Raw genomic sequence first — 23777 nt, forward strand, 5'->3', positions numbered from 1 at the left:
TGTTCCTTTGGATTCTGCTGGGAGTTGTTTTCACTCTTTGGCCAATCAGGGCCAAGCTGTGTCAGGACTCTGGAAAGAGTCAGGAGTTTTCATTATTATCTTTTTAGCATTCAGTAAGTATCTTTTCTGTATTCTTTAGTATTCTTTAATATAATATAGTATAATAAAGTAATAAAGGAGCCTTCTGAGAACATGGAGTCAGATGCATCATTCCTGCCTTCATCAGGGCTTCCCTGCAAATACAATAGTTGTGTATATGATTTTTGAGTCCTCTGTGCATTTTAGTGGACAAAACTGGTGACTAATTGCAGTTGAGAGGGTCTCTAAATTGCAGATATTTTGGAAAGGAAGCTGTGGAATGAAACACATTCATACATCTCTGCATGTGAGTTGTCATTGCCTGTTACAAGGAAAATAAAAGTTATTTTTGGGTAGATTAAGGGTTTTGATCAAGCATCTGGAAGATCTTTCCTTCACCCTGTGAAAATGGAATAAAAAGAATTAAAAGTGCCAGCTCTTACATGGTGACTTTGGTTGGGAGATGGCCACTGCTCGTAATGGGTTTGATATTCAGTAAATAACTGTATCATCAATTATCATTGATTAAAAATACAGAAGGGGCTGCCTTGCCTGACCTGTGGCTTAACATGGCCCTGCAGTCTGCCTTGCTTTGGTTTTCTTTCAGGTTCAGTAGCATGGCTATAGCTTGGAACTTCAGGAAAATTTCTCTTTTTGGTTTTACAGTGTTCTTGGGAGTGGGACATCTGCCTGCCTTGGTGAAGAACTCTTGGCTCTGCTGTCTTCACAGTCCAAAATGTCTTAGTTTCAGCTTGGATTTGTCTCTTTGACTTTCAACCTTTTGTTTCTTTTTATCCTTTTGCAATAGATTGCAGAACACTCGAGTCCCAAGTTACTTTCTTCCTGAATATTTTTGTCTTTTTCAAACTTTTGGGTTCCCCAAATCATTCATAAAGATGTTCAATAGCACAAAGACAACTGTCACTTCCTTCCTACAGTACTTCAAAGAAAATGTGCCAAACAATCTCGAATTCCCACATTGTAAATGACACTTTGAAATCTCTCCTCCAAGTGTTTTAACTTCTGTGTTGCCTTTATATTGTTCCTTCCTGTTAATTAAGATATCATGGAAGATAATTATGGATATTTTAGAGATATCAGTGTACGTGTAAATCAACACCATCACCATTATCAGGCAGTTTTATTTATCTTGCATCAAAAGGAGAGTCTGAGAAGTGCCACCAACCATCATCCACATCCTGCTGCTCTCTGTTGGTTACTGTCACAGCTATGCTTGCTTCTTCCAGCATGAATTCTGGGCTAAGAATCCTTCCTGAAACAGCGTCCTTGTTCTTTCTCATTTCTAAAATTCATTGTCAAGATCTCTTAAAGCATTATCAAGTAGATATATTGTTGGTGTTTGCTTAACTTTATTTGACTGTAAAGTGTAGAATCTAGTTAGCTGCTTATGCTTTAGTGTATTCATTTTGAGATGCTTTCTTATCTTTCAAGATGAGAATTCTTGTGATATCTAAGAGGCTTTTGAGTGAAGAAATTATCATTAGTAAATTCAAAAAGCTCCAAAACCATTTTAATATTGGCTTGAGATTTTCAGGTTATGTTTCTCATGATGAAGGAAAAAACAGTGTGTGACTCCACATGGCTGAGAGTTATCTTCAAAGAACCAGTTATGACAGTGACTGGAGGCCTGGAGGAGACACTGCCTAATAGCTCATCTTTTACTTTATTTGTTTGAATATTGCCTCATAAGCATTTAACAGCAGTTAATTTTAAAATTACTTTAGTAATGCTTGAAGGCTGCTTCTTCAAAAATAATTTTTAACATAAATTGCTGCTTTATTTTCTCTGAGAATAAAAAGATGTTTTAGGGCTTCCAGAATCTAGAGGTGTCCTGACACAGATTGGACTTCTAATCATGAACCTCAGCTGCTTCACTTGAGCCTGTCTGTAATCACAGGTGACAGTCCCTGGGCAGTCCATGACAAGCAGAAAGAGTCTAATTTCTATCCAGGTATTTCCCAAGCAAGTTAAGCAAGTTCAATCATCACGAGCTGCGAGATGGCTTTTGCTGAGCTGTGTTTTCAGCTACAGTGGAAAAGACATCAGTAACAAAGTCAAGTGTCAAACACACTGCTGAGCCAAACATATAATGTGTGTTGGACCAGAAATACCAGGACATGTCTCTTCCATTTTCTTTGGTACTAAACTTGATTAGCAGAAAACATGTTTTGTTTAGATGGGTTTCAAGTTGTCTTCTTGCCCTTTTTACTTTTAACTGAGGTGCCTGCAGTTACTTCTGAAAATTTCAGATTATTTTTATGACCAGAGTCTGGAAGTGAAGTGAACTCTGTGCAGCAGCACAATGCATGCACTACATACACCATGGCAAAACATGGAGGGTGTAAAGTCAAGAATTCTTGAATCATTATGATAACTTTGAATTACTCAATTGTCCCATCTTTCCTGTGGGCTCCTGTGCAGTGGATACAGTGAATGGTACTCAGTGGATTCAATATTTCATCTCCAGAGCTGCACCTTATTTACAGGACACTGCAAACGCCAGTCTGGGTACAACAGTGTTCATTTCCATGAAGTCCAGATACAGCTGGAATGCCACACAGATCTTAATTGTCCTGCAGTGTTCCTGTGAGATAAGAGGATGGTATGTTCACTAACCACAGGTAATCAGGGCAGACAGGTTATGGGAGAAGCATCTGCTAATTTTGGGTGCTTAATGTGAGGTGTGTAATGTTCTGCAAAACCAGGTTCTGACTTTTAGCACAGCTTTCTTCACATAAAGTAAAATTCCTTTCATTTCACTTTGCAGCCAAGAGTTAACTGCACTTCAGTCAGACACCCAGAAAATGGAAAATGTAGCAAACTGACGTTTTAAATTTATTTTTTATAAATATAAATCTAAGTAATTCACTTATCATCACACAGGCATTGCAGCATTCTGCTGTGATGTTTATCTGCCTCATCCATGAGACCTCTTGGGAGCTGCATTTTTGCTAACTGAATATTGAGGGCATTTTGCTTTGACTTCTTTTATGGGCTTGCTCTGGGCTGTGTAATTTTCTGCCAGGAGTTTGTCTGAGTTCTTCCACCTCCCTAGAGCAGCTTGGCCCATGCTTGGGTAGCACATCAGGGCTCACCTGCTCTGTCCAGCCCCCATGGAGAAAGTGCAGGCTGCCAGCAGCAGGGTCTCTTGCTGGAAGAGAATGAAGGGAAACCTCCTGGACTGCTTGTGAGGGAGCCTCCTGCTGTTCCCTCAGTGTGTAGGGGGACTCCCAGCACATTCTGGAGTTGCAGCTGGCTTCCAGAGCTTTGTGGTGTTTACACTTTGCACCTGGGCAGTGTTTTGTACTCCCTCCTACCACCTGGATCTCCTGAGCAGATGAGGAGATGCTGCCTGCTCTGCCTGCAAACTGTGCCACTCCAGCCACAGCTGGGGTATCCCCATTCCCCCTGTTCCCTGGGGTGTTCCCCCATCCCCATTCCCCCTGTTCCCTGGGGCATTCCCATTCCCATTCCCCCTGCTCCCTGGAGCATTCCCCCATTCCCCCTGTTCCCTGGGGCATTCCCCCATTCCCCCTGTTCCCTGGGGCATTCCCATTCCCCCTGTTCCCTGGGGCATTCCCATTCCCCCTGTTCCCTGGAGCATTCCCATTCCCATTCCCCCTGTTCCCTGGGGCATTCCCATTCCCCCTGTTCCCTGGAGCATTCCCATTCCCATTCCCCCTGTTCCCTGGAGCATTCCCATTCCCATTCCCCCTGTTCCCTGCCCACTGCCCAAGCTGTTGCTGCCCAAGGAGGAGGCCAAGGCTGCTCTGGCATTGCTTTTGTGTGTGCCCCAGAGAGGGACAGGCACCAGAGCTGTTTGTGGTGTGGGTCTCAGCAGCCCTTGACTTGTCATTTGTGTGGAGAGGAGGTCCTAACAAATGTTTGTAGAGTCTGACCCAACTTGCTCCATTTCTTCTGGCTCTTCTGGAGTCTCAGGCTGGGCTGCTGATGCATGTCCTGCCATAAACCAGTGCTTTTGCCAAACTCTGCTCTCAAGCAAGCCTACAGGGACAATGGAAAAAGGAGAAATAGGTTCCACTAATGCTTAAGATGTTTGTTTATTTAACTTGAGGAGAGATTAAATTTTCCCAAACCTTCCTTTCTGTAGCAGCTGAACTGTTATGATTGAACTTTACAGAAATTCTGGGAATCTCTCTTGGAAAATGTCAGCCCAAATGTTTGCCAAATAAGACAGCGCTGGTAGCTTCAGAAGGTGTCAGACTGTTGGTAAAAAATAGTGATAATTCACTCCCAGAAAGAGAGAGAATGTGTCTGTGAGGGTGAAGAGCAGAGAAAATACCTGGATACAGTTAGAGGAGGACAGAGGGAGAGCTTGGTACAGTGTGAGGCCACAGGGAGGTGTAGGGACAGCTGGAGACTCAGTGAGTGACAGCCTTCAGAGGAGAAGGGTTCTGGAGGGGTGGCTGGCAGCCTGGAGGCCAGAGAGGGCTGGGAGAGGGGAACCCTCACTCACTGTCACCCTGTGCTGCTCCTCATCCAGGAGAGGCTGCAGAAGTAGGAAAGGCCTTGGAGGATGCTCCCCAGCACAGGCAGCTCAGGGATGTGCACAGGGCTCTGTGGAGGGGGCAGGGCAGGCAGTGGAAGAGCAAAGCTCATTCCACTGCCCCAGGAAATGAGGAGAGTCCCTTCTCAGGAATTTAGAAGATGAGTTTTTGACAAAACAGATCTTTCCAATCTTGCATATATCAAAGCAAGGGAGGCAGGGGTGCTAAACTCCTGCTACTACTTCCTACTGTCTGTTCTGTTTGGGGGAGAAATTGGCTGGCACTTACAGGCTTTCAGGTCGAATTTCTCTTTCCTTTTCTGCTGTGTGTCCATGGTTGGTGCAGCATTGGCAGCCACTGCCTGTCCTCAGATCAGATCCCTTTGTTCTGCTGTCTGCCAGCTCAGCAAGAGCAGGGCTGGGGCAGAGCAGGTTGTGGATTTTGCTCCTAGCTTGGTCCCAAGGGGATGCAGGAAGCTGACCTCTGAAGCTACACAGTAAATGGGATTACTGCTCCTCTTGGTACTACTTTTGCTAGCTTGTCCTTCCTCCTCCAGCATTTCCTAATCATCCTTTCTTCCTCTCAGTATTTGATTGGTTTGTTTGTTTTGTTTTACTGTCACTTTCCCCTCACCACCCCCAACAGATGAAGCTTTTCCTTTTTATTCTCAATTCTTTGCTCCTTAAGGCTCTGCCTGGATGTCAGCCCTTCCTGAGGAGAGCTGGCACACCAGTACTGATGTTATAAATAATGTTGGCTCCTCTCCCTGCTGCTTCCCCTCCCCACATGGAGCATGATTGGCTTGATTACAGAATTTGCCCCATTTAATATCACCAGGACAATGAGACACCTCCAGCAGAAGCTTTCAAACATATTTACACTTGAAAAATTGAACAGAATATTTTTCTCCTTGGTAAGCTGGCAGCTTCTGTATGAGATTGTGAGCTGTCCTTATGGGAAACCTTCCTTTGAACACATTCATTGCATGGTGTATGAACAGCCTGTACCAAAGGAAGAGTTAAAGTGCCTTTTAAACACCCACTTTGAATCCCCGATTCTCTTAAAAGAGCTGTGTCAGCAGCAAGCTCTTTGCAAAACCTTACATATTGTGGTTTCTGGATTCTTAATCTGTGCTCTGCTAACATTTGCAAGAAAACAATTATTGCTGTTAATTTAAACAAGAACCTGGCAGCCCTGAGCTCTTTAACCAGAGTCAGGAGGAGCTGAATCTGTCTAAAGCTCGGAGCTGGTGAATGTCAACCTCACAGTAATTGAACACAGCACAGGATGCCAAGCTGGTTAGTAAACTAAAGCACTTAGGCTGACAGGCTGTAAACACATCCAGCCCAGCCATGGCTCGGGGCCAGGGTGTGCTCTCTGATATCTCCAGATATCAAATATGTGCTCTCTGATATCTCCAGAGCTTCCAACCCCTCTCACTGGCCGTGCTTCAGGTTGCAAGATTGCACTGTGACTCAATCTTTTGGTTTTTAAGGCTTTGGAATAGCAAAAAGCATCACCCAATGGAGAAGAGAGGAGAACACTGGGATCTTATGGGCATGAGATACCTGTGTAATTTCCTGTAGCCTGCTTTCCACCTTCCTTATTGTTTTGGTGGTTTTTTAATGTAGCTCACGAGGAGTGGAAGCAAAGCACTGATGCCTTGTTTGTTCAGGTCTGGCTGGGTGCTTGGTCCTCACAGCTCCCACAGCAGGGAGACAGGAATGCTCTGAGTGCTGCCCTGGTACAGCTCTGTAAGCTTTATTCTGAAATGTGGGTAGAGAGGCAGCCAGAAGATGGGAGGGCCGTGGAGAAAGGCTACACATGGATGCTGGCATCAAAGAGGCAGGGACAGTCAGAGCATGAAATACCAGTCAGACTTGTGCAAGTGGAAAACAGGCTAACCAAGCTGGGGAGGAAGCATGGGCTGGACTGCTGACCACCTGGCACTCCCTGCTGAGTGCTTGGAGTTTGTCAATGCAGGCTGCTCCCACTTCCTGCTGGGAACATCCCATCTGCACTTTGGTTATAGGTGTGTTTTCCCCATCCTCTTTGGTCTGGTAGCTGTGGTTCCAGCTCCTCCACTTGCCACAAGCAGCTCCAAGATTTCAGACTGCTCCCTTCTTGCCAGGGAAGGGGAAAGGAGTCCTCAGCCTTGGCAGGTCTCCCTGTACTGGTGGGAAGCTTGACAGCAATGCCCAGGATGTTCCCTCTTGGCTGTCCTGGCTGGAGAGCAGGAACAGAGGGCAGTGAGGCTGCTGGAATCAGTGTTGCTCTTTGTTCCCCTTCTGTGCCAGACACAGGCAAAGCAGAAATGCCCTTGGCCCAGAGTGCATCACAGCTTGGCTGCTGTGGGCAGCATGGGAGGCCAATGCCACAGTCTGTGCCTGCTCACTGCTCTGCTGGTCTGGGTGAGCAGTGAGCCTGCTCCCAGGTCTGTAAGTGAGGAATGTTGTAATACCAAATTAATAACTTACTCTTCTTCCTCCTGATTTTGGCACCAAGTGAATTTCTGAGTCTTGGAGTACGTTTCTTAACATGTGTGACTTAAAAGTACTCTGAGGCTGAAGCAGCACAGGGGCTGTTTTCCAGATGTTCCTGGTGCTCCATCAGCCCCAGCTGACACTGAGCAAAGGCCTCCCTCAGCAGGAGCTCTTGTCAGGACACAGCTCCCGGGAGGGAACAGGAGCAGCAGCACAATGCACAGAGCAGCTCCCTGGTGCTGCACTGATCCCTGGCACAGCAGGAGCAGGGGATCATCTTTTCACTCTGGAGGAAGCTGTATGTAAATTCGAGGTACTGCATTGGAGATCTTGTAATGTGCCCTGTGATTGTTGGAACAACTCCCCTGAGGGTTTCTTGAGCAATTGCTGTGCAGAGCATAAAGCAGCCAGTGCCTGCCCTGGGTCCTGTGGCTGCACTCCTGCAAGCATCACACTTGGACAAATGCCCCTGTTAACAAAGGCTTAGGACAAATCCGTGGACTTTGCACAGTGCCCCTGTGGTAATGGGCAGGAAGGAAGGCCTGCAGTGTGTCCTGGGAGATGTTTGTCTCTCTGAAAGTGCATCTCTTAAAGGAGGAAATTAACATTCTGGCAGAAAATGCCTCTCTGTCAGCTGACGGTGCCCAGCAAGGGCTGGCCTGTAAATTAAAGCTTTTTCTTGTGAACAGAAAACTGTTCTCAGTGCTTGAAGGAAAACTGGTGTGCCACTGTCATGATGGGCAAGTTTAAGTCATTTCAATAACTTATCATTGTGTGCTGCTCTTTACAGATGTTACAAACACGCCCAGCTGGTTTTTAAATCCTCACCTCCTCCAAGAGAACCTGGTAAAGATAATTATAGTGCTGTGTCAATATTGACCACTTACCTCATCCTCAGCAATGCAGACTTTAGAGCACTGTTAGTTTTTCTCAATGCTTCTTTGTGTAGCTGCACTTTTTCTTTTGTAAGTGTTGTAAGACATCTCTGGAAACCAAGAGCAATTGTGTTTTTCTTGCACCAGGGCTGCCACATCCCTTCCTCTTTGGATGAAGGCAATCTTTGTTAACCATCCTGGGGCTGCCTGTCTTGATTATGTGTGTGTACCATGCCTTAGAAAGTGGTCCATGAGCTGGGCATCCAGGCACTCCTGGCACAGAGTCCATAAGGGATGGTCACAGCCCTGTTGAACATTTCCATGCCAGTCACACAGGTGGCCATGGATGCACAGTCTGGTGCAGTGTTCATTTTACCATGGACTTTGTCACTTGTGTTCTTCTGAAGTCTTCTGAACACTGACTGGTGAATTACAAATTTCTGCCGCCTTTGAGATGCCCTTTCAAGATTTTAAAAGGCACTGTGGTTCTTACTGAATGCCACTGAAGGGTGGGCTGCAAAGAGAAGTTCTTCTTTCCATGTAGTACCTAATGTGTGTGTAAATCTTACTCATTTCCTTAGAACAGCTTCTGTCTGCCACTTTTATTTAAGAGGTGGTGGTGGCATTTGACACCTTGCAAAATTTTTACGAAGTAGTTGCTGCAAGTCTTTTAGGCTAGAATACAGCTTGTGAAACTTAATGAAACTGTTTGAAAATCAGGATGGTTATTGATGAGACAGAATCCAGAAATATCTGGGAGCGTGAGGATCTGTTTCTTTCTTTGTGTTGTGCGTAGGCTCAAAGTCACAGGATGTGATAATTCCTGCAAACTGAACCTCTAGCCCAGGTACCTCATCTGTACCTCTGCAGAGGACCCTAAACTAAGTGGAGCTTTTTGGGGGGCAGCTGTGGGGCTGTATGTTCAGTCACTAGAGTGGAGTGTACTGCTCTGCTTCCTGATCCTCCCACTGTGAAATCAAAAGCTGAAGATTCCTCTGGATATTAAGAGTAGGATGGAGCCCCAAAAAACCTACCCAAATCCCTTGAAAAGCATGTACCCTTTCAGAGCCAACTTCTGACTCTATTCTTAGAGACATTTAACAACATAAAAAGGCTGCAAGAGTTTTAAGATGCTATTTCTGTGAATGACAGAAATAAAAAGAACTGGGAATAGGACTCTGTGAAAGGGGGATGTTTCTCATTATTTATAACCTTTATTGCTTGGCCAATTTTTTCTAGAGTTTTTGGAAAGACTCAGTTTCACTTTATCAGGTTAAACACTTTTCAGGTAACAGTTTTGAGAAGAAGGGTAATTGAAATTCAGCAGAAGGGATTACTGCTTCTCTTCCCACTTCATGCAAGTCTTCCCCATTAGCCCTTGAATGCAGTTATGTGGGGCCTTTCCCCCCTCTCTTTCTTCACTTGTTCTGGTGAAGAACTCCTTCATGGGATCCCAATAAGAAAATCAGCATGTGCATTCCAAGCCATGCTGGTTATTCCATCCTCTCACTAACAACAGGCACTGTGCTAGGTGGCACTGAAAAATAATTCAGGGAATAGAGGGGAGTGGGAGGAAGAGCAGCCCTGGGGAGCCAGGTCAGGCTGTGCACACCTGGGGAGGGCAGAGCAGAGATCCTGTCTGCTCACAAACACAGCTTTGGAGAGCCCCTGGGGAAGGAGGGAGGGCATTGCACAGAACAGGGGCCCTAACATTTGTTTAGGAGGATGAATTCTGAATTTTTAAGTTCCATGTTTTGAATTTTGTAAAGAGGTCTGGGCACCTAATTGAGACACCACAGTTGGATGACTAAAGCTGCAAACTGTAAATAATCTAAGTGGTATTAGTTGCTAGTAAATAAAAATTTCTTTATGTTTTCTTTATGCTTTTCTTTTGTGTTCTATGTTTGCATATTTCTAGAAACAAGATGCTCATCACAAGTGGATGTTTTGGTTTTTAGTCTGAAAGTAAATCAAAAAAGCAAGTGTGCTCTGATCAACTGAATGGTCTTGTACTCTTTGTCCTCATTCTTGGGGTTTTTTCTTACTCTCCCTGCAACCTGCTCTTAATTTTTAAAATTTTTTTTCTCCTAAACAATTTCTTTGTAGAGTGAGCCAGACCTGGAGAAAGGCCTGGAGATGAGAAAATGGGTCCTGTCAGGAATCCTTGCCAGTGAGGAAACCTACCTGAGCCACCTGGAGGCCCTGCTGCTGGTAAGGCTGGGGCCAGGTGCCAGTGCAAACACTGGGGCTTGAATTTTCACTGCTGCTCCTGTCCAGAGTTTCCCTGAGCTCCACATGCCATGGGTTACAAGTTGCTGGGTGCAGAAGGTACCTGTTGCACCTCCAGTAGAGAGGGAGGCTTGCAGGAAGGAGTGGATGGAGCAGAGTTTGGGAGTTGTTAATGTGGCAGTATCCAGGAGCTCTCTTTAGGTATCCTGTGCTAATTATTACATGTTGATGTACTGTTGAACAGAGATCAGGGAAATGGAGTGCAAAGGGATTTTAATTGCAGCATTAATAACCAGGGAAAATCCACCTGCCAGGGGTGGCTGATCCTCCTGAGAGACCTTGTTCATGTCTAGCTTTCAGGAGTTGTGTCAATGCAAATCTCACTTTTCATTAGGATGAAAAATAACTCTATGGAGGGATGTGTTGCAGTGTGGCAAAGGTGAATGTTCATAGTTTATTTATAATTATTTCTTTCTTTCCTCATTTCAGCCTATGAAGCCTTTGAAAGCTGCTGCCACCACCTCCCAGCCCGTGCTGACCAGTCAGCAGATTGAGACAATATTCTTCAAAGTGCCTGAGCTCTATGAGATCCACAAGGAATTCTATGATGGGCTCTTTCCCCGAGTGCAGCAGTGGAGTCACCAGCAGCGTGTTGGGGACCTCTTCCAAAAGCTGGTGAGTCAGCTGCCATCACCAAAGGTGCTGGTACCCCTCACCCATCTCACAGGAGCTGGAGGTTCCCTCTGGTGGCTGCAGACACCAAAGGGATCAGAGTCTGTGGCTGGAATAGATGAGAGGTTTCTCACCTCCTCACTTTGCCACTGCAGTGGAGGCCCTACAGCAAAAGTGGCTCTTTCATTGTCTTTAATTAAAGACTGCAGCAAGCTCTGGTGGTAAAATAAATAGAATTTCACATAAATGTTGAATCTCCAGAGTTTCTGCAGAGTCCTCGCAGCATTTCCTGTAGATGGAGATGGGAGAGTGGCAGTATTACCAAGTGAACTTCTGAACATCAGCAGTGAAGTGTTCCTCATTGCTGTGGCAACTCCCCCACTCATCATTCCCTCTCTCTCTGGTGCTTTGCTGATTTTTGGTCATCACCATTGGCTTTGCTTTTCTGCCACTGTCCTGGCCTTTCTGTTCCCCTTGCTGTTGTGCTGATGTAGTCAACCTGCAGCTGAGAATCCTCCAAGCAACCTCAACAAAATTCTGAGTGCAGGAAAGGACAAAGACACGTACAGCATATTCCTGAGGCTGAATTAAAATTGCTGAGTTTCTGAGCCAGATGACAAATTGTTTGCATTCTAGGAGGTTTTTTTGGCCCCTTCAGCCTCTCCCCTAGCATGTGCAGAGAGCAAAGGATTAAAGGAGCTGTTTTTTCCTTTTTAGAAAAGAAAAGAAGCTCTGCATTCCTGAGGTGCCTCTGGTTCTCAGGGTAGGAGTGACATTCCAGTGAGGGGTTTATTGGCTGGGGAGTGTGCTTTACCAGGGTCCATCAATTGTTAGCAGCTGTGTAGCCCAGCATCAGCCCCATCCCCTATGGAGCAGGGGGAGCTGGCCTGGAGGATGATGCTTTCTGTACATGCCAGCAGCTCAAGATGAAAATCCAGGAATCTGCTTTTCCCTGCCAGCATGTTTTAGCCAGGAGGGGTCACGTTGGTGCCTTGGTGAATAGTTCATGGTATGCAGTTTGAGCAGCTGGTTTGAGAGGACAAACCCAGCTGCTGCTGGGTGCTGCAGCAGACACAGAATGCTGCTGGAAGTGGCACAAGCTGCCCTGGAATTGTGGTGCAGCAATGGGAATAGCACTAATTGGAGAAGACCTGAATGTATTCCTTGCAGGGCTGTCCAGCAGCCCTCTACTCACTGCACACACACTCAGGCTTTTGTTTCAGACCATTTCTTGGTGCTGGCTGATCTCGGGTGCAGGAGTTCAGCCCTTCCTCTGCTCCTACGTTCCTCTGATTTTTCTGCCTTTGTGACAGAATTGATGATTTTGTTGGATTAGCATTGGAAACAAAGGAACAAATTGCCCTAGTGCAGGAGGCTTGGAGCTGGCATGGCAGCTTTAGTTTCGGGTGCTTTGGTAGAGCAGTGGTGGGAATTGTTGGATGAGATAAAGCTAATAACTCCTGGCAGGCACTGGGAAGCAGCAAGATGAGACAGACAGCAAGAACATCAGGCTTTATAAGGCATCTCCACTGGATGTACATCAAATCTTCTGGAGCAGACTGTTTACTCGTGGTCATGTCATGCAGCCTGATGATGAACACTGAAATATCCAAATGTCCCTGGGGACATGAATTTTCTGTACTCACGCAAAAAACAGCACAGTAGATTGAAGTTACAGATAGTGGATGCAAAGAGTTTTAGAATTCTGTGTGTTCTGGCACAAAGCATGATCTATTTGCAACATCAAATTGACTGTTATTACACCTTTTCCTGTTGAGAAAAAGAAAAGATGCCAGGCGTGTGGGAGTGAAATACGCTTCTCATTTTTGGAGAATATATTGTGCATATTTTTTTACAGCTAGAAAGGAAACTCTTTAGAGCTCTTTTTAGAAATGAAGACATATTTAGCAAACATGCTCACAGATAGGCCTCAGAAACAAAAAATGTCCAAAAGCCAACCATTTCTACCAACTCTTGTTTCATTTTCAGTGAGTTCTTTTTAATTGAAAAAAAAAATTAATCAGCATGAAAATGGTGTGTGAGCATTATTGCTTTCATTGGAAGCTCAGTTTTTAATGAAAAAGATGTCTTTGTGATGACACATTCAGAGGAGGAAAATGAAAGCTTAGAAAGACTGTTCAAGAGTAGCAGGAAATGAAAGAGCTGCATGGGAATGGAGAAACTTTAAAGCTCTGCCATGTTAGCTGGCATCATCCAAATCTGAATGGCATAAGCCCTGCAAATGGGCAGTAATTCTGACAGCAGCTTCTTCACAGGATGGTGCCTCAGTGGCAAATACAGATCTCATTCTCTCCATGCTGCCGGGGTCATCCCTGGTGTAAGTGAGCACAGTTCAGCTTCAGTCATAACTGTGTTATTTTGTGTAAGGGTTGAGATTGGTTTCTAGTCTTTCAGTAAAATGTTACCTAGGAAATAGCTCACTTTTCTCAGCCCTGTTAACTGAGTTGGTGCAGGGAATGTTGTCCTGGGAGTGGCTTTTTGTCTTCCATCACCTCTGGCACAAAGCTCCCCAGAGAGTGGGGAGCACAATGGTTATGAGAGAGAGCAGGAGAGGGAAGGAGCAGTGGGGAAGTTGCTGCTCTGCCTCTTGCACGTGGGCTGCAGCAGTGCTGAGGTGAGTGCAGCCCCTGGCAGTGTCCCCTTGCTGCACCCTTGGCTGCTGCCCTCAGGTGTGCCCAGCCCAGCTCTGCAGCACAAGCCAGCTCTGCACTCCAGACAAGCTTGGAGCCTACCCAGGGATTTCCCAGGCTGGATCTTGTGTTCTCTGGCATGAATATGGCTGAAGTTCCTAAGTCAGCAAACGGGATCAGTGCTAAGACTCTGTGATAATAATGACTTACTGCTGCTCTCTGAGGCCTGTTCCATCCTCTTCTGGAGCAATTCCATATTCCTTCTGCTGGAAAAAAGTGCCATTTTCTGTCACCTAGTGCACCAGTCACTGCCATCCAAACATTTCAGCCCTCTGCTGCCCTTATAATAATGCTCGCTAAGGCAGATATGGGTAATATCTGGGTTTGATTTAGTCTATCCACCATGCAAAGGCCAACAAGTAGCTTACTGGGGTCACATTTGTGCTGTTGGGCTGAATCATTCCTCCCTGATTCATATGTTGTGGCAAAAAGCCAGCAGCTCCAGTTACATCAATGAGCTGCAATATTAATAGATACTAATCTGGCAGTTTAGAAGGGAAAATAGATGTCAGAAATAAGGATGTGTCACTCTAATAGGTTTTCACATCCTTCACAAGTAAACTTGTTCAGCATAGGGTGGAACTGGGTGCAGTGCTGGTTGGACAAAGTTAAGAGGTCAGAGATGTCATTCTGGGCCTGCTCAGCATTCCCTGCAGTTGCTTGGTGTGAAGGAAACATGACCTGGTCACTGGATACCAAGCCTGACCATCCCAAACTGTCTTTTTCCCCAGCATTTATTATATTTTGTTTTGCTTCCTGCAGGCCAGCCAGCTGGGAGTGTACCGGGCCTTTGTGGATAACTATGAGGTTGCCATGGAGACAGCAGAGAAATGCTGCCAAGCCAATGCTCAGTTTGCTGAAATCTCTGAGGTAATGTCACGGTGCTCAGACACACGAGCTGTCTGGCTCTGACTAATGCCCTGCCATGTCACTCCTGTCTGTTCTCCAAGTACCTCTGCAGCCCTGACTTCTGGAGGAGTTGTGAGCTCCCACAGACTCAGCTCGTGTCCTTACACTGAATTGTACCCTGGGCTGGTCACAGACACAGCCTTTGTGTGCTGTCCCCACCCAGGGAATCTGCTAGAAACTGGCATTGCTTTGAACTTCTCCAGCTCTGTGCCACCTTCATGTATTACTAGAAGGGAAAGCTCCATGTGAGTTTCTCAAATGTTTCTCTTGCTAATGATGATTCTGGCTGTGGTATAAAAGCCATCCTTAATGGCTTGCACTGTGGCTGTCAGTGGGATTGCAGGCTTCACTGGCATGGAGAGGAGAGGGTAATTCTCTCATGAAAAAGGCAAATGTGTCAACCATAAATCTATAATACTATTCTTTGGCCTGCTCTGATTTCCTCCCTGACAGAGGAGTACCTGTCTCAAAGCATTTTGAATATTTTTTCAGGCTTCCCAGACCATCAGCTTTCCCTGCAGTGCATGGTCTCATTGACTCTTTATATTGCAGTGGTTATTTCTTGAAGAACTCAGTTGCCAGGAAAACATGAATTTCATATGTGTCTCCTTAAAAACAATCAGATAAATCATCAGAGCTGAGGGCGTTTAGTGCTCTGAGAAAACTCCTGAGTACATTCTATATCACATGTCCCTTGAGACTTATGAGAAAGAGGTAAAATATGATCTCTCAGTTTTGCTGTTTCTGACAAATAATTCTGAATCATGCCAGTATCTACTGTATTTGGAATGATGGTACTTCTGCATTTGTGTCCTGGTGAGAATTTTGGAGCTGAGCATTTTAATGCATGGCATGGCCCATGGCAGAGAGCAGAGTCACAGACAGTGTTCCTGTGCTGCTGTGGAAGAGCTGACGTGTCCAAGGTCACCCAGCTCTGAGTACAGGAGTAAGAAGTGTAACCTGAGGGTATTGAGTGCCAGTGCTGTACTTTATTTATTGCTGCTGGCAGTGGCTGTGTGCTTATGGACATCTCTTTTCTGCAGGTGATTTAAAAGCTCCCCCATCCCCATTGCTGTAGGTGGTTCCCTGCTTTGCTGCATGTCTATTGACAGGTGCTCCTAAGAACACTGTTTAATATTTGAGATGTGTGGGGTGCCTGTGACATGGCAGTGGTGCATTTACCAAGAAGGAAAGTCATTTCCATCACTGACTTGAACTGTGGTAGGGCTCTTCTCCTTTCACACCTAGGCCTTCCCCTGGAGGAGCAGATAGTCTGTTGTGTTCCCATGTGACATTTCAAGGTGATTCACCATCTGCTACAGGGGTTTTCTTTTTCTTTCAGAATCTAAAGGCCAGAAGCACAAAGGAATCTAAAGATCAGACGACAAAAAATTCCTTGGAAAGTGAGTGATCCATGGAGAGGAGACTGGTCTGTCAGGACTGTGTGGAGGCTGTTGCCAAACCTCCACCCTCTCTTTTTCTTTTCTAATGCTGCAAAGTTATGGGGTCTGCTGGCTCTGCCTGGGAAGTCAGTTCCTTTTTGCTAAGTAGGCTGCCTGCATGGGGAAGTGCCTCCTGGCTTCAAACCTCAGCAGTGCCTTTGTGCAAAGCCAGCCCAGCCACTGGGCTGTTGTGATTTTAAGAGAGCATCTGCACAAATGCAACCCCCAGCAGTGATGGGTTTATGGGGGCATTTAGAGAGCCTGGTCAAGATCAGGTTCCACAGTGCTTGTCTTCGTGCACATGAGTGGAAGACAGCCCATGCTAGAAGGAGCTTCCCCACTCACTCTTCCTGATATTCCTGCTGCTTTGTTTCCACAGCTCTGCTGTACAAGCCAGTGGATCGAGTGACCCGCAGCACACTTGTCCTGCATGTAAGTGTCTGAAGGGGAGTTTTCAAATTTTAGACCCCTGTCCTGTTTTCTTCGACCTTCAGATTTTCCATGGAGCTGCAGGACTGCAAAAATAAACCTGTTGAGCTGCATAAGAGCCACTTCCCTTTACACCAAGGAGATGGAGTCTATGGGTAGGATGCTGCTATCTTTGCAGCGATGTCACCAAGAAGTGCAGGGTATTTTTATCTTTATCTAGAGATAAAGCCTTGCCCTCATCTGCATGAAGAAGCTGGAGCATCCTGTCCTGCAGCTCTGAGTAGGGTGCTCGGGCTCTCCTGCCATCCAGTGCTGCCTGTGACTGTGTTCTCTGTCTGTGTTCTGCCAGGATTTGCTCAAGCACACCCCTGTGAGCCACCCTGACCACCCCCTGCTGCAGGATGCTCTGCGGATCTCGCAGAACTTCCTCTCCAGCATCAACGAGGAGATCACTCCTCGCAGGCAGTCCATGACTGTAAAGAAAGGGGAGGTGAGTCTTCCTGTCTTGTTATTTTCTCAGTTTCTAAATACTGGTTATGTCTTTTCTGTAGAGCTGACTAGGAAGTTATGCTCTTAAGCTGTTTGTTGCTAAGATACAGTTTATCCAATGTCCTTGTTCTCTAAAGGATGTGGTACAGCTCCCTCTGTTTTCTGTTCCGAAAACAGTTTGGAAACCAAGAGGAAAAGTGTGATTAGAGTTTTGTCTTTAGCATTGTTATAATCATTTGTCATACGTAATTCCTATGATGCACATTGCCATGCACTAAATGGGTTTGTATTTTACCTGCAAACTGGAACCAAATGGGAAGCCTAGGAGGAGAAAAAGCTGAGGGAACATCAGAAGTCATGAAAGATTAGGAAAAGCTGTTTTCCAGCATCTTAATTTTCACCATAAAATTAATTTTCTGCATCTTTATTCTAAAGGAGAGTGTTGTAAATATGACTGGAAAGCAAAACAAATGGAATGGGTTGGGAATGCCAGAGAGATGATTGACTCTGGGAGTGTAATAAATATAACCCTTTTCAGCTCTGCAAGGAGCTGCACTGCACCCAGAAAGGTCTGAGATGTGCAGATCCTTCACCTGCATGCACTGTTGTGCAGGGAGACCATGGAGCTTCTCTGTGGTGGAGTCTGCATTCCTCAGTGGTTGATTCAGCTGCCTTGTAAGTCCATTAAAGAGGGATTCAGTCCCTCCTGATAAAGAAAGGCCAGGACTGGCAGAAGGGTTGAGAGGGAAGGATGTAGGAGATTGGACACAGAGAGAAGCAGCTCAGATAGTAAAGGTGCAGGAAGAGCTGTGGCAGCATTCCAGACATGGGCTGATCAGCAGTGACCCAAATTACCCTGTACAAAAACATCTCTTGCAAAGCCCAGGAGATTGTTAAGATACTGTGAACCTTCATGATTTATTCCCAAATCCTGACAGTTAAACATGCTTGCTTTTAGCTGTTAACCTGATATTTAGCTGACAAAAGGTTTGCTGGACGCTGCAGTTCTGGGAATTGGGCGCACTTTGTCCTTCAAGTCTTGCTCATTGTCTCATTTTGTCAACTGAGGACACTTCCAGCTGAGAAAAGAAGAGGAGGGCCAGCTGAGCAATTGGAGGCTGAGGCAGAAGCTGAGCCATCAGTCACCAGTGCCTCAGTGACAGGGGATGGCCTCGTTAAAGTGGCTGCTGATTGAGTCATAGCAGAAAGCACAGGCTAGAATGCCCCTCGCAGGGGAGGGAGCAGTTTGTGTTCTCTGCTTGTCTGTCAGCATCTCCGTGAGGGATGCAGCCTTTGAAACGTGTCATGCAGAATCCTAATGAGGTGCCAGAGCCCAGGCAGGGGAGGGGGCTCAGGAGGATGATCCTGCTGATGCCTTTTTGGAGCAGTATTTGTCAGGTCTCAGAAAGCAGGAGGGGAGGCACAGGCTCAGCAGGCCTGCTCACACTCTCACTGGTCCTGCAGTGACTCTGGGTAGGATGTGGGGAGGGAGGAAGAGGACATACCAGAGGAGAGGGCTGTGGGGGTGTTAAGGGGACTGGGAAGCCTTTGTGCCCCTCCTCACTGCACACAGCTTTTCCTGAGCCCAGGGAAGACAAGGACTTCCCTTCCACTCTGGGAATCTGACCATGAATATTTTCTTTAGTCATTTGGCACCAATATCCCACTTCTATCAAAGCAGTAGTGCCCCAGTTGAACCCTCTGTGTCCTGAGAGTAGGTGTGTTCACTCTCCATGTAGTAATGCAGAAACACAAATCTGCTCCCAGCCACTCTGTGTGGGTTAGTGATGGCTGTTCCTTCCTACAGGCTGCTCAGCTTGGGGTCATAACTGGGTTTTGTTTATGCCTGTAAATCTTTCCTTTTCTACTTATCCTTTCCTCCCACTCGCCTTGCTGGTGCTCCCCCTGGGGTGACAGGACAGTGTGTGGATTGCATCTCCTAATTGACTGCTCTCAATGCATAATGCATTTTTTATTTTAATGAATCACCAGCTTGCTTTGATGGCTTTTTTCATTATTTGTCTTCCTCCCATTGAAGTTTCCTTGGTGGAAAGGAAGGAGGGTAAAATAGCCTTTTCCTCTCATGTATTGCTTAGGTGCTGATCTCAGTTATCTTTTTTCACAGTCCTTGCCTTTTATGTGGAATATTTTTTCCTTTTGAGTGTATTGTGGGGAGGAATCAAATCTCCTTTGCCAGCCTCTTGCTCCAGCTCTTTTTTTCAGGATTGCTTTGAACTGGGGGAAAGCAGCCAGTTGTTAATCTCCCTAGTGACAGGCTGCTAAGGAGGGGAGTGCAGGTCAGGAGAGAGTACAGGCTCATCAGCACAGAGTTGTTCTGTTTTGCAGAGGTGATTCCCTGCTTTGGGAGCAGTGACTCAGCCTGCCCTGCCTGCTGGGCTCCCTGTGTGCTGCCAGGTGTCCATCCTGCACTCCAGCCCCCCAGTTCTGCTGAGCTCCAGAGGCTTTGTTCTGATCTAGACCTATGCATAGGAACTGGGAGCTTTCTGTCGTGTGGTGTGATTTGCTGGGCTGGATGAGTATTTCAGGTGGCGCAAAGAGATGGGAACAAAGGGAGTAAAATCCCTGCCCAGAGGGCCAGAACGAGCTGCAGCAGGGAAGGCAAGGTTGGTGCAGGGAGCCTGTGAACAGAGTTGGGTCCTTGCTGACTGTAGCAGACTTTGCTGAGGGCCACGGTACAGAGGAGCCAGCAGAGCCTCAGCCCCAGCCTGGCAACGCAGGGGAGCCAGGGGGCGTCTCTGGCCTTTGGGCTCTGTTTCCATTCACCTTGGTCCACTACATTCTCCTGCTCCCTTATTTTCATCCCCTCTTTCTACTTTCATTGTTTTACCTTTTTTACAGTTTTTTTTTAATGAATTATCTACAGATACCCACTTTGCTAACCCTCCAAAGAACCAAGCAAATGCATGGAGGGGGAGGGAATCTAAGTAGCCCTGTACTTTGTGCCTTGTGAGTGGTGGAGAGTCACCCAGCCCTTGGGGGCATGGAAGAGGCATCTTCTTGTCACTGCTGATCCTTCTGCACCACTGTTGTCTTGGTTTAAATAAGGAATGAGGTTAAGGTTCTGCTGGGGATGGTGCCTTGGGGAAGAAGGAAAACAAATGCATTGGGATGAAGGATGTGCCACTGTTATGTGCAGGAGGGCAGTAATAACCTTCTCTAGGCTTATTAGCAGAGCAGCTCTAGGTACTGCATGTTGGGTTTTTTTCAGCTAAGCCCAGATGCAAATGACTGTAGTGCTTGTGTCTTGGCCTGCCAGAGGTCAAGGCTGGTGTTTCCAGCTAATTCAGTGCATTTGTGCAAAGCAGGAATTAATGAAACAGCAAAAAATTGCAGAGTTCACTTGGTGGTCCCTTTCTTGACTGCTGCTCCTCTCGTGCTCTTTGCAGAGTGTTGTTGCAGGGCAGTTCAGACCAGCCTGAGTGTGGTGGCTGCCACTCTGCCTTGCCTTGGCCATGCTCTCCCACCCTCTCTGAAGTGTTCATACTGATGTTTGTGTGATCCCACAGCAGCACAGAGGAAAGGAGCCTGGAGTTTTGGGTGACTGCTGGCTGAGTGGCTTCATGTCTGGTCTCATCAGCACCAGTCCAGACACAAGGGAGCTGACAGCATTTTTGGGAACAAGCCCAGTAGATCACATCACAGATCTGCTTGTGCTACTGTACACCTTTGTCCTTGCCCTGGAGAGGAGAGGCTGCTTGGCAAGCTGCTCTGCTGTTTCTAAATCTGGTTTTAAACTGCAGTCAAGGGACTGGCTAGCATTGCCTTAGGCTTCTGTTTGACTTTGCAGAGGACCAAGTCTGCTAGAGAAGGGAAAGCACAAGGGACGTGTGCAAGGGAGCAGAAGTGCAAACTGAAGCCTTTGAAGAGCTGGAAGTGAAGCTTGGACACAGCCATGCACAGCGTGGGGCCTGGTGCCTACTGCTCCTGGAGGCCTTGGGCAGATGTTGGCAATAGAGCACTCAGAAATTATCTTGGCTGCTTCGCACTCTGTCTTACAGCTGGAGCCAGAGAGCTCCTGGTGACAGGAGCTTTGGGAAGAAGAAAGAGAGGCCATTAAAATGCTCAAAGAGCAGCCAGTTTAACTCCCTAGGCAGAGCATCACTTTTTTTTTTTTTATTTTTGCAGTGCTGGTCTTGCAACACACTTACACACACGAGGAATCATTTTCTTCCTACGCTCTGCAGAAAGCCAAACCACCTCTTCCTCACTGCCATGTGCCAATACCCATCTCCTGGTTTTCCCCTCCTCCCTGTGCCTCACACATGTCCCAGCCCTTCCTGGGGCTCTCACCCACGCACGCTGCAGGCCTCTGCTGTCAGCACATGGGATGAGCTCCTTCCTCAGCACACAAGTGGGGAGGTGGCCTTTTGTGCAGCTGTGGGGCTGCTTGAGTAGGTTTTTTAATTCCACTTTTTGTCATGTGCCTCAGACAAGCTGGCCACACTTCCTGGAGTTAATCAGTCTGTGACAGCAGCAGGATTTATCATATGCAAACAGCACGAAAACACTGTAGGATGAATAGATGAGCACACAGGTAGTCGTGAGCTTGGTAGCAGAGGAGGGGAAGATGCTCAGTGACAGAGGTAAGAGGAGGAGGAGGACAGCAATAGGCAATCCAAAGAGGATAACCAAGCTCTGGGAAAGGTACAGGGAGAGCTCTTTTGTTCAGAGCACTGAGGTGGGTGGGAGAAGAAGCAGATGAAAACATGCAAAGAAAAGCAGGGCCTAGAAAAGAGACGTGGAACTCATATTGCACCAGTACAGGAGCTTTGCAAGAGCCACTGAAGTTAACAGCACAGACCTTGTGTGAGAGATTAAAGATGATCCTAATTCACTCTATTATCAAGACTTTTCTCCCACAATTCCTGGAACATCTTTCTGAAGCTGAGCTGAGCTCCTGTGCAGGACACCTGCCAGACTTGGGGGCTGTCTGTGGAAGAGAGGGGGTCACTCTGCCACTTTCCTGCCACTGTCACCCTATCACCCTAACCTTATGTTCTCTTGGATCTTTATTTGGTCTTTCTGTAGCCAGTGTTATTTCAGAGTATTTTAGGAAACCTTTAGCACCTTTGGTTACTTTATCAAACAGAGTAACTCTGGGTAGAGTGATGGTTTCCCACATGAGCTATTATATGTCAGTACAGCAGGCTCACCATCCAAAAACCCTTGTGTTTCAGGAGACCCCATTTAACAGGAGCCACGAAAGGAGTAGCTGTTGGTGGCCCTGGGTGGGAGGAGTTGACCAAAGTCTTGGTTCCAAAACTGCAGAGCTGAGGTGGCACAAGCCCTGTCTGAGGGGGCTGCTGGCTCCCCCAGGGTGGGAGAGGATGGGCTGACTCATGTCAGGAGGTCCAGGAAGGTGCCCTTTGCTCCCACACTGTGGGGTTTGGATCTGGTAAGCCATTGGGAAATCCTTTGATTGTTTCCCTCTGACCTGCTGAACCTCCCACAAGATGACTCATGTGCAGCAAAGGATGTGCCCCTTTGCTGGAAGTGCCCCTCCTCAGCTCCACGGATGCTGAGCAGCCTGGGGCATGCCTGTTTTACCCTGCCCTAATGAAAGTTCTCTTTTCCAAGAAAAGCTGGTAGTGAGTGAGCAGAGATTTCCTGACTTGATCCACAAATGTTTTCTCCTGTACTCTCCTCCCCAGATGCTTGGTTGCTCTTTTGGCAGTTCACCCCTGCTGCTTGCTGGAGGGACACCTTCCCAACTAACTCCCATGAGCAAGGAGAGAAGAAGAATGAAGGCTTCTGGGAAGCTCCGTGTTTCCCTCTGACTGACTGGAATAAATCTCTTTCACCTCTTTCCTTCTCTTCCAGCCAAGCTTAGGAAGTACAGGCTTGTCCTCTTCCACCCAGCTCTCTTTGTGGGATTTTTGCTGCCTCAGGGTTGCTCTGTGTCTATGTCAGTGATAGGATTTGGTTCCCAGGAGTGCTAACCCAAATAAATTCAGTGCCACCTCAGCCCCAGATGGGAATGAGGAGGTTGTTGGGTCATTTGGCATGGACTGGCTGAGCTTTCTGCTCGGGTTTTGGGGAGATGTGCTCTCAGCAGGGTGCTGGGCTGGGGCCCTGGCTCATCTCACACTCTGCCAGTGCCTGGCAGAGGCAGCCAGGTCAGGCCAGGACTGTGCCCTGTCAGTGCCAGGCAGGGAAAGGACAGTGCCACCTCCTGCTGGGGAGCAGAGATGAATAAGCTCTGAGAACATCTTTACACCTACGAACAATGAGCAGAGGTTGAGCTGGCAGCAAGCAGCTATTCTCATTGCTCCAGAGGAGCTGAGCTGATTTGCAGTGTAATTAATATGCATCAGATCTAGAAACCTGAGATCAGGGGTTTGGCTTGCTCAGAAAATATCTTTCCCTGCTTATTATTATTGCTCCCAAATGAAATTCTTTGCAGGAGTGGAGAGTGTTCTTGTGCTACTGACAACATACCTCCTCCTGTTTGTTTATTTATTTTCCAAGCTCAGTGTTTCTAGTTTCCTGTCTGGAGCTTGCTCTCCCAGGCAGGAGGGGAAGGCGTGCTCAAGTGCCCATCAGCAGCAAAGGCAGGAGTGCAGGCAGGAGTTCTCTCCAAAAACACTGAGAAGAAGCCAGGACGATCACACCCACCTAAAAATAAACACTAACATATGTACAGGCCTTTGTGAGCTGAATCACTGCTGGATGCCAGATCTCCCCAGAGTCCTGCCCAGAGATGGTGCAGCAGTCTGTCAGGGAGCAGCCTTGCTTCCTGCAGCTCTGGGAGAGGTGCAGCTTTTGCTGCTGTGCTCACAGATTTCCAGGACCTTTGTGTAATGGAAGGGAGCACCGAGATGAGCTGCTGACGCTGCTCCACGTGCTTTTGCAGGTAGCTGTGGTGCTCTCGTAGCTGCAGACAGGAAAATGCAGCTCCTAATCCCTGTCA

General features: G+C 46.9%; 1 protein-coding gene across 1 annotated transcript in view; it reads left to right on the forward strand.

The window, feature by feature from the left end:
* Positions 1-23777, forward strand: part of BCR (BCR activator of RhoGEF and GTPase) — a 99076-nt gene that overhangs the window by 47748 nt on the left and 27551 nt on the right. Inside the window, exons 3-8 of the mRNA XM_036392968.2 lie at positions 10072-10176; positions 10684-10869; positions 14340-14447; positions 15829-15889; positions 16308-16360; positions 16707-16847. Coding sequence (XP_036248861.1) covers positions 10072-10176; positions 10684-10869; positions 14340-14447; positions 15829-15889; positions 16308-16360; positions 16707-16847 — 654 coding nt within the window. The remainder of the gene's footprint in view (positions 1-10071; positions 10177-10683; positions 10870-14339; positions 14448-15828; positions 15890-16307; positions 16361-16706; positions 16848-23777) is intronic.

Source organism: Molothrus ater, chromosome 18, assembly GCF_012460135.2.
Source record: "Molothrus ater isolate BHLD 08-10-18 breed brown headed cowbird chromosome 18, BPBGC_Mater_1.1, whole genome shotgun sequence".
In the NCBI taxonomy this organism is placed as follows: Eukaryota; Metazoa; Chordata; class Aves; order Passeriformes; family Icteridae; genus Molothrus; species Molothrus ater.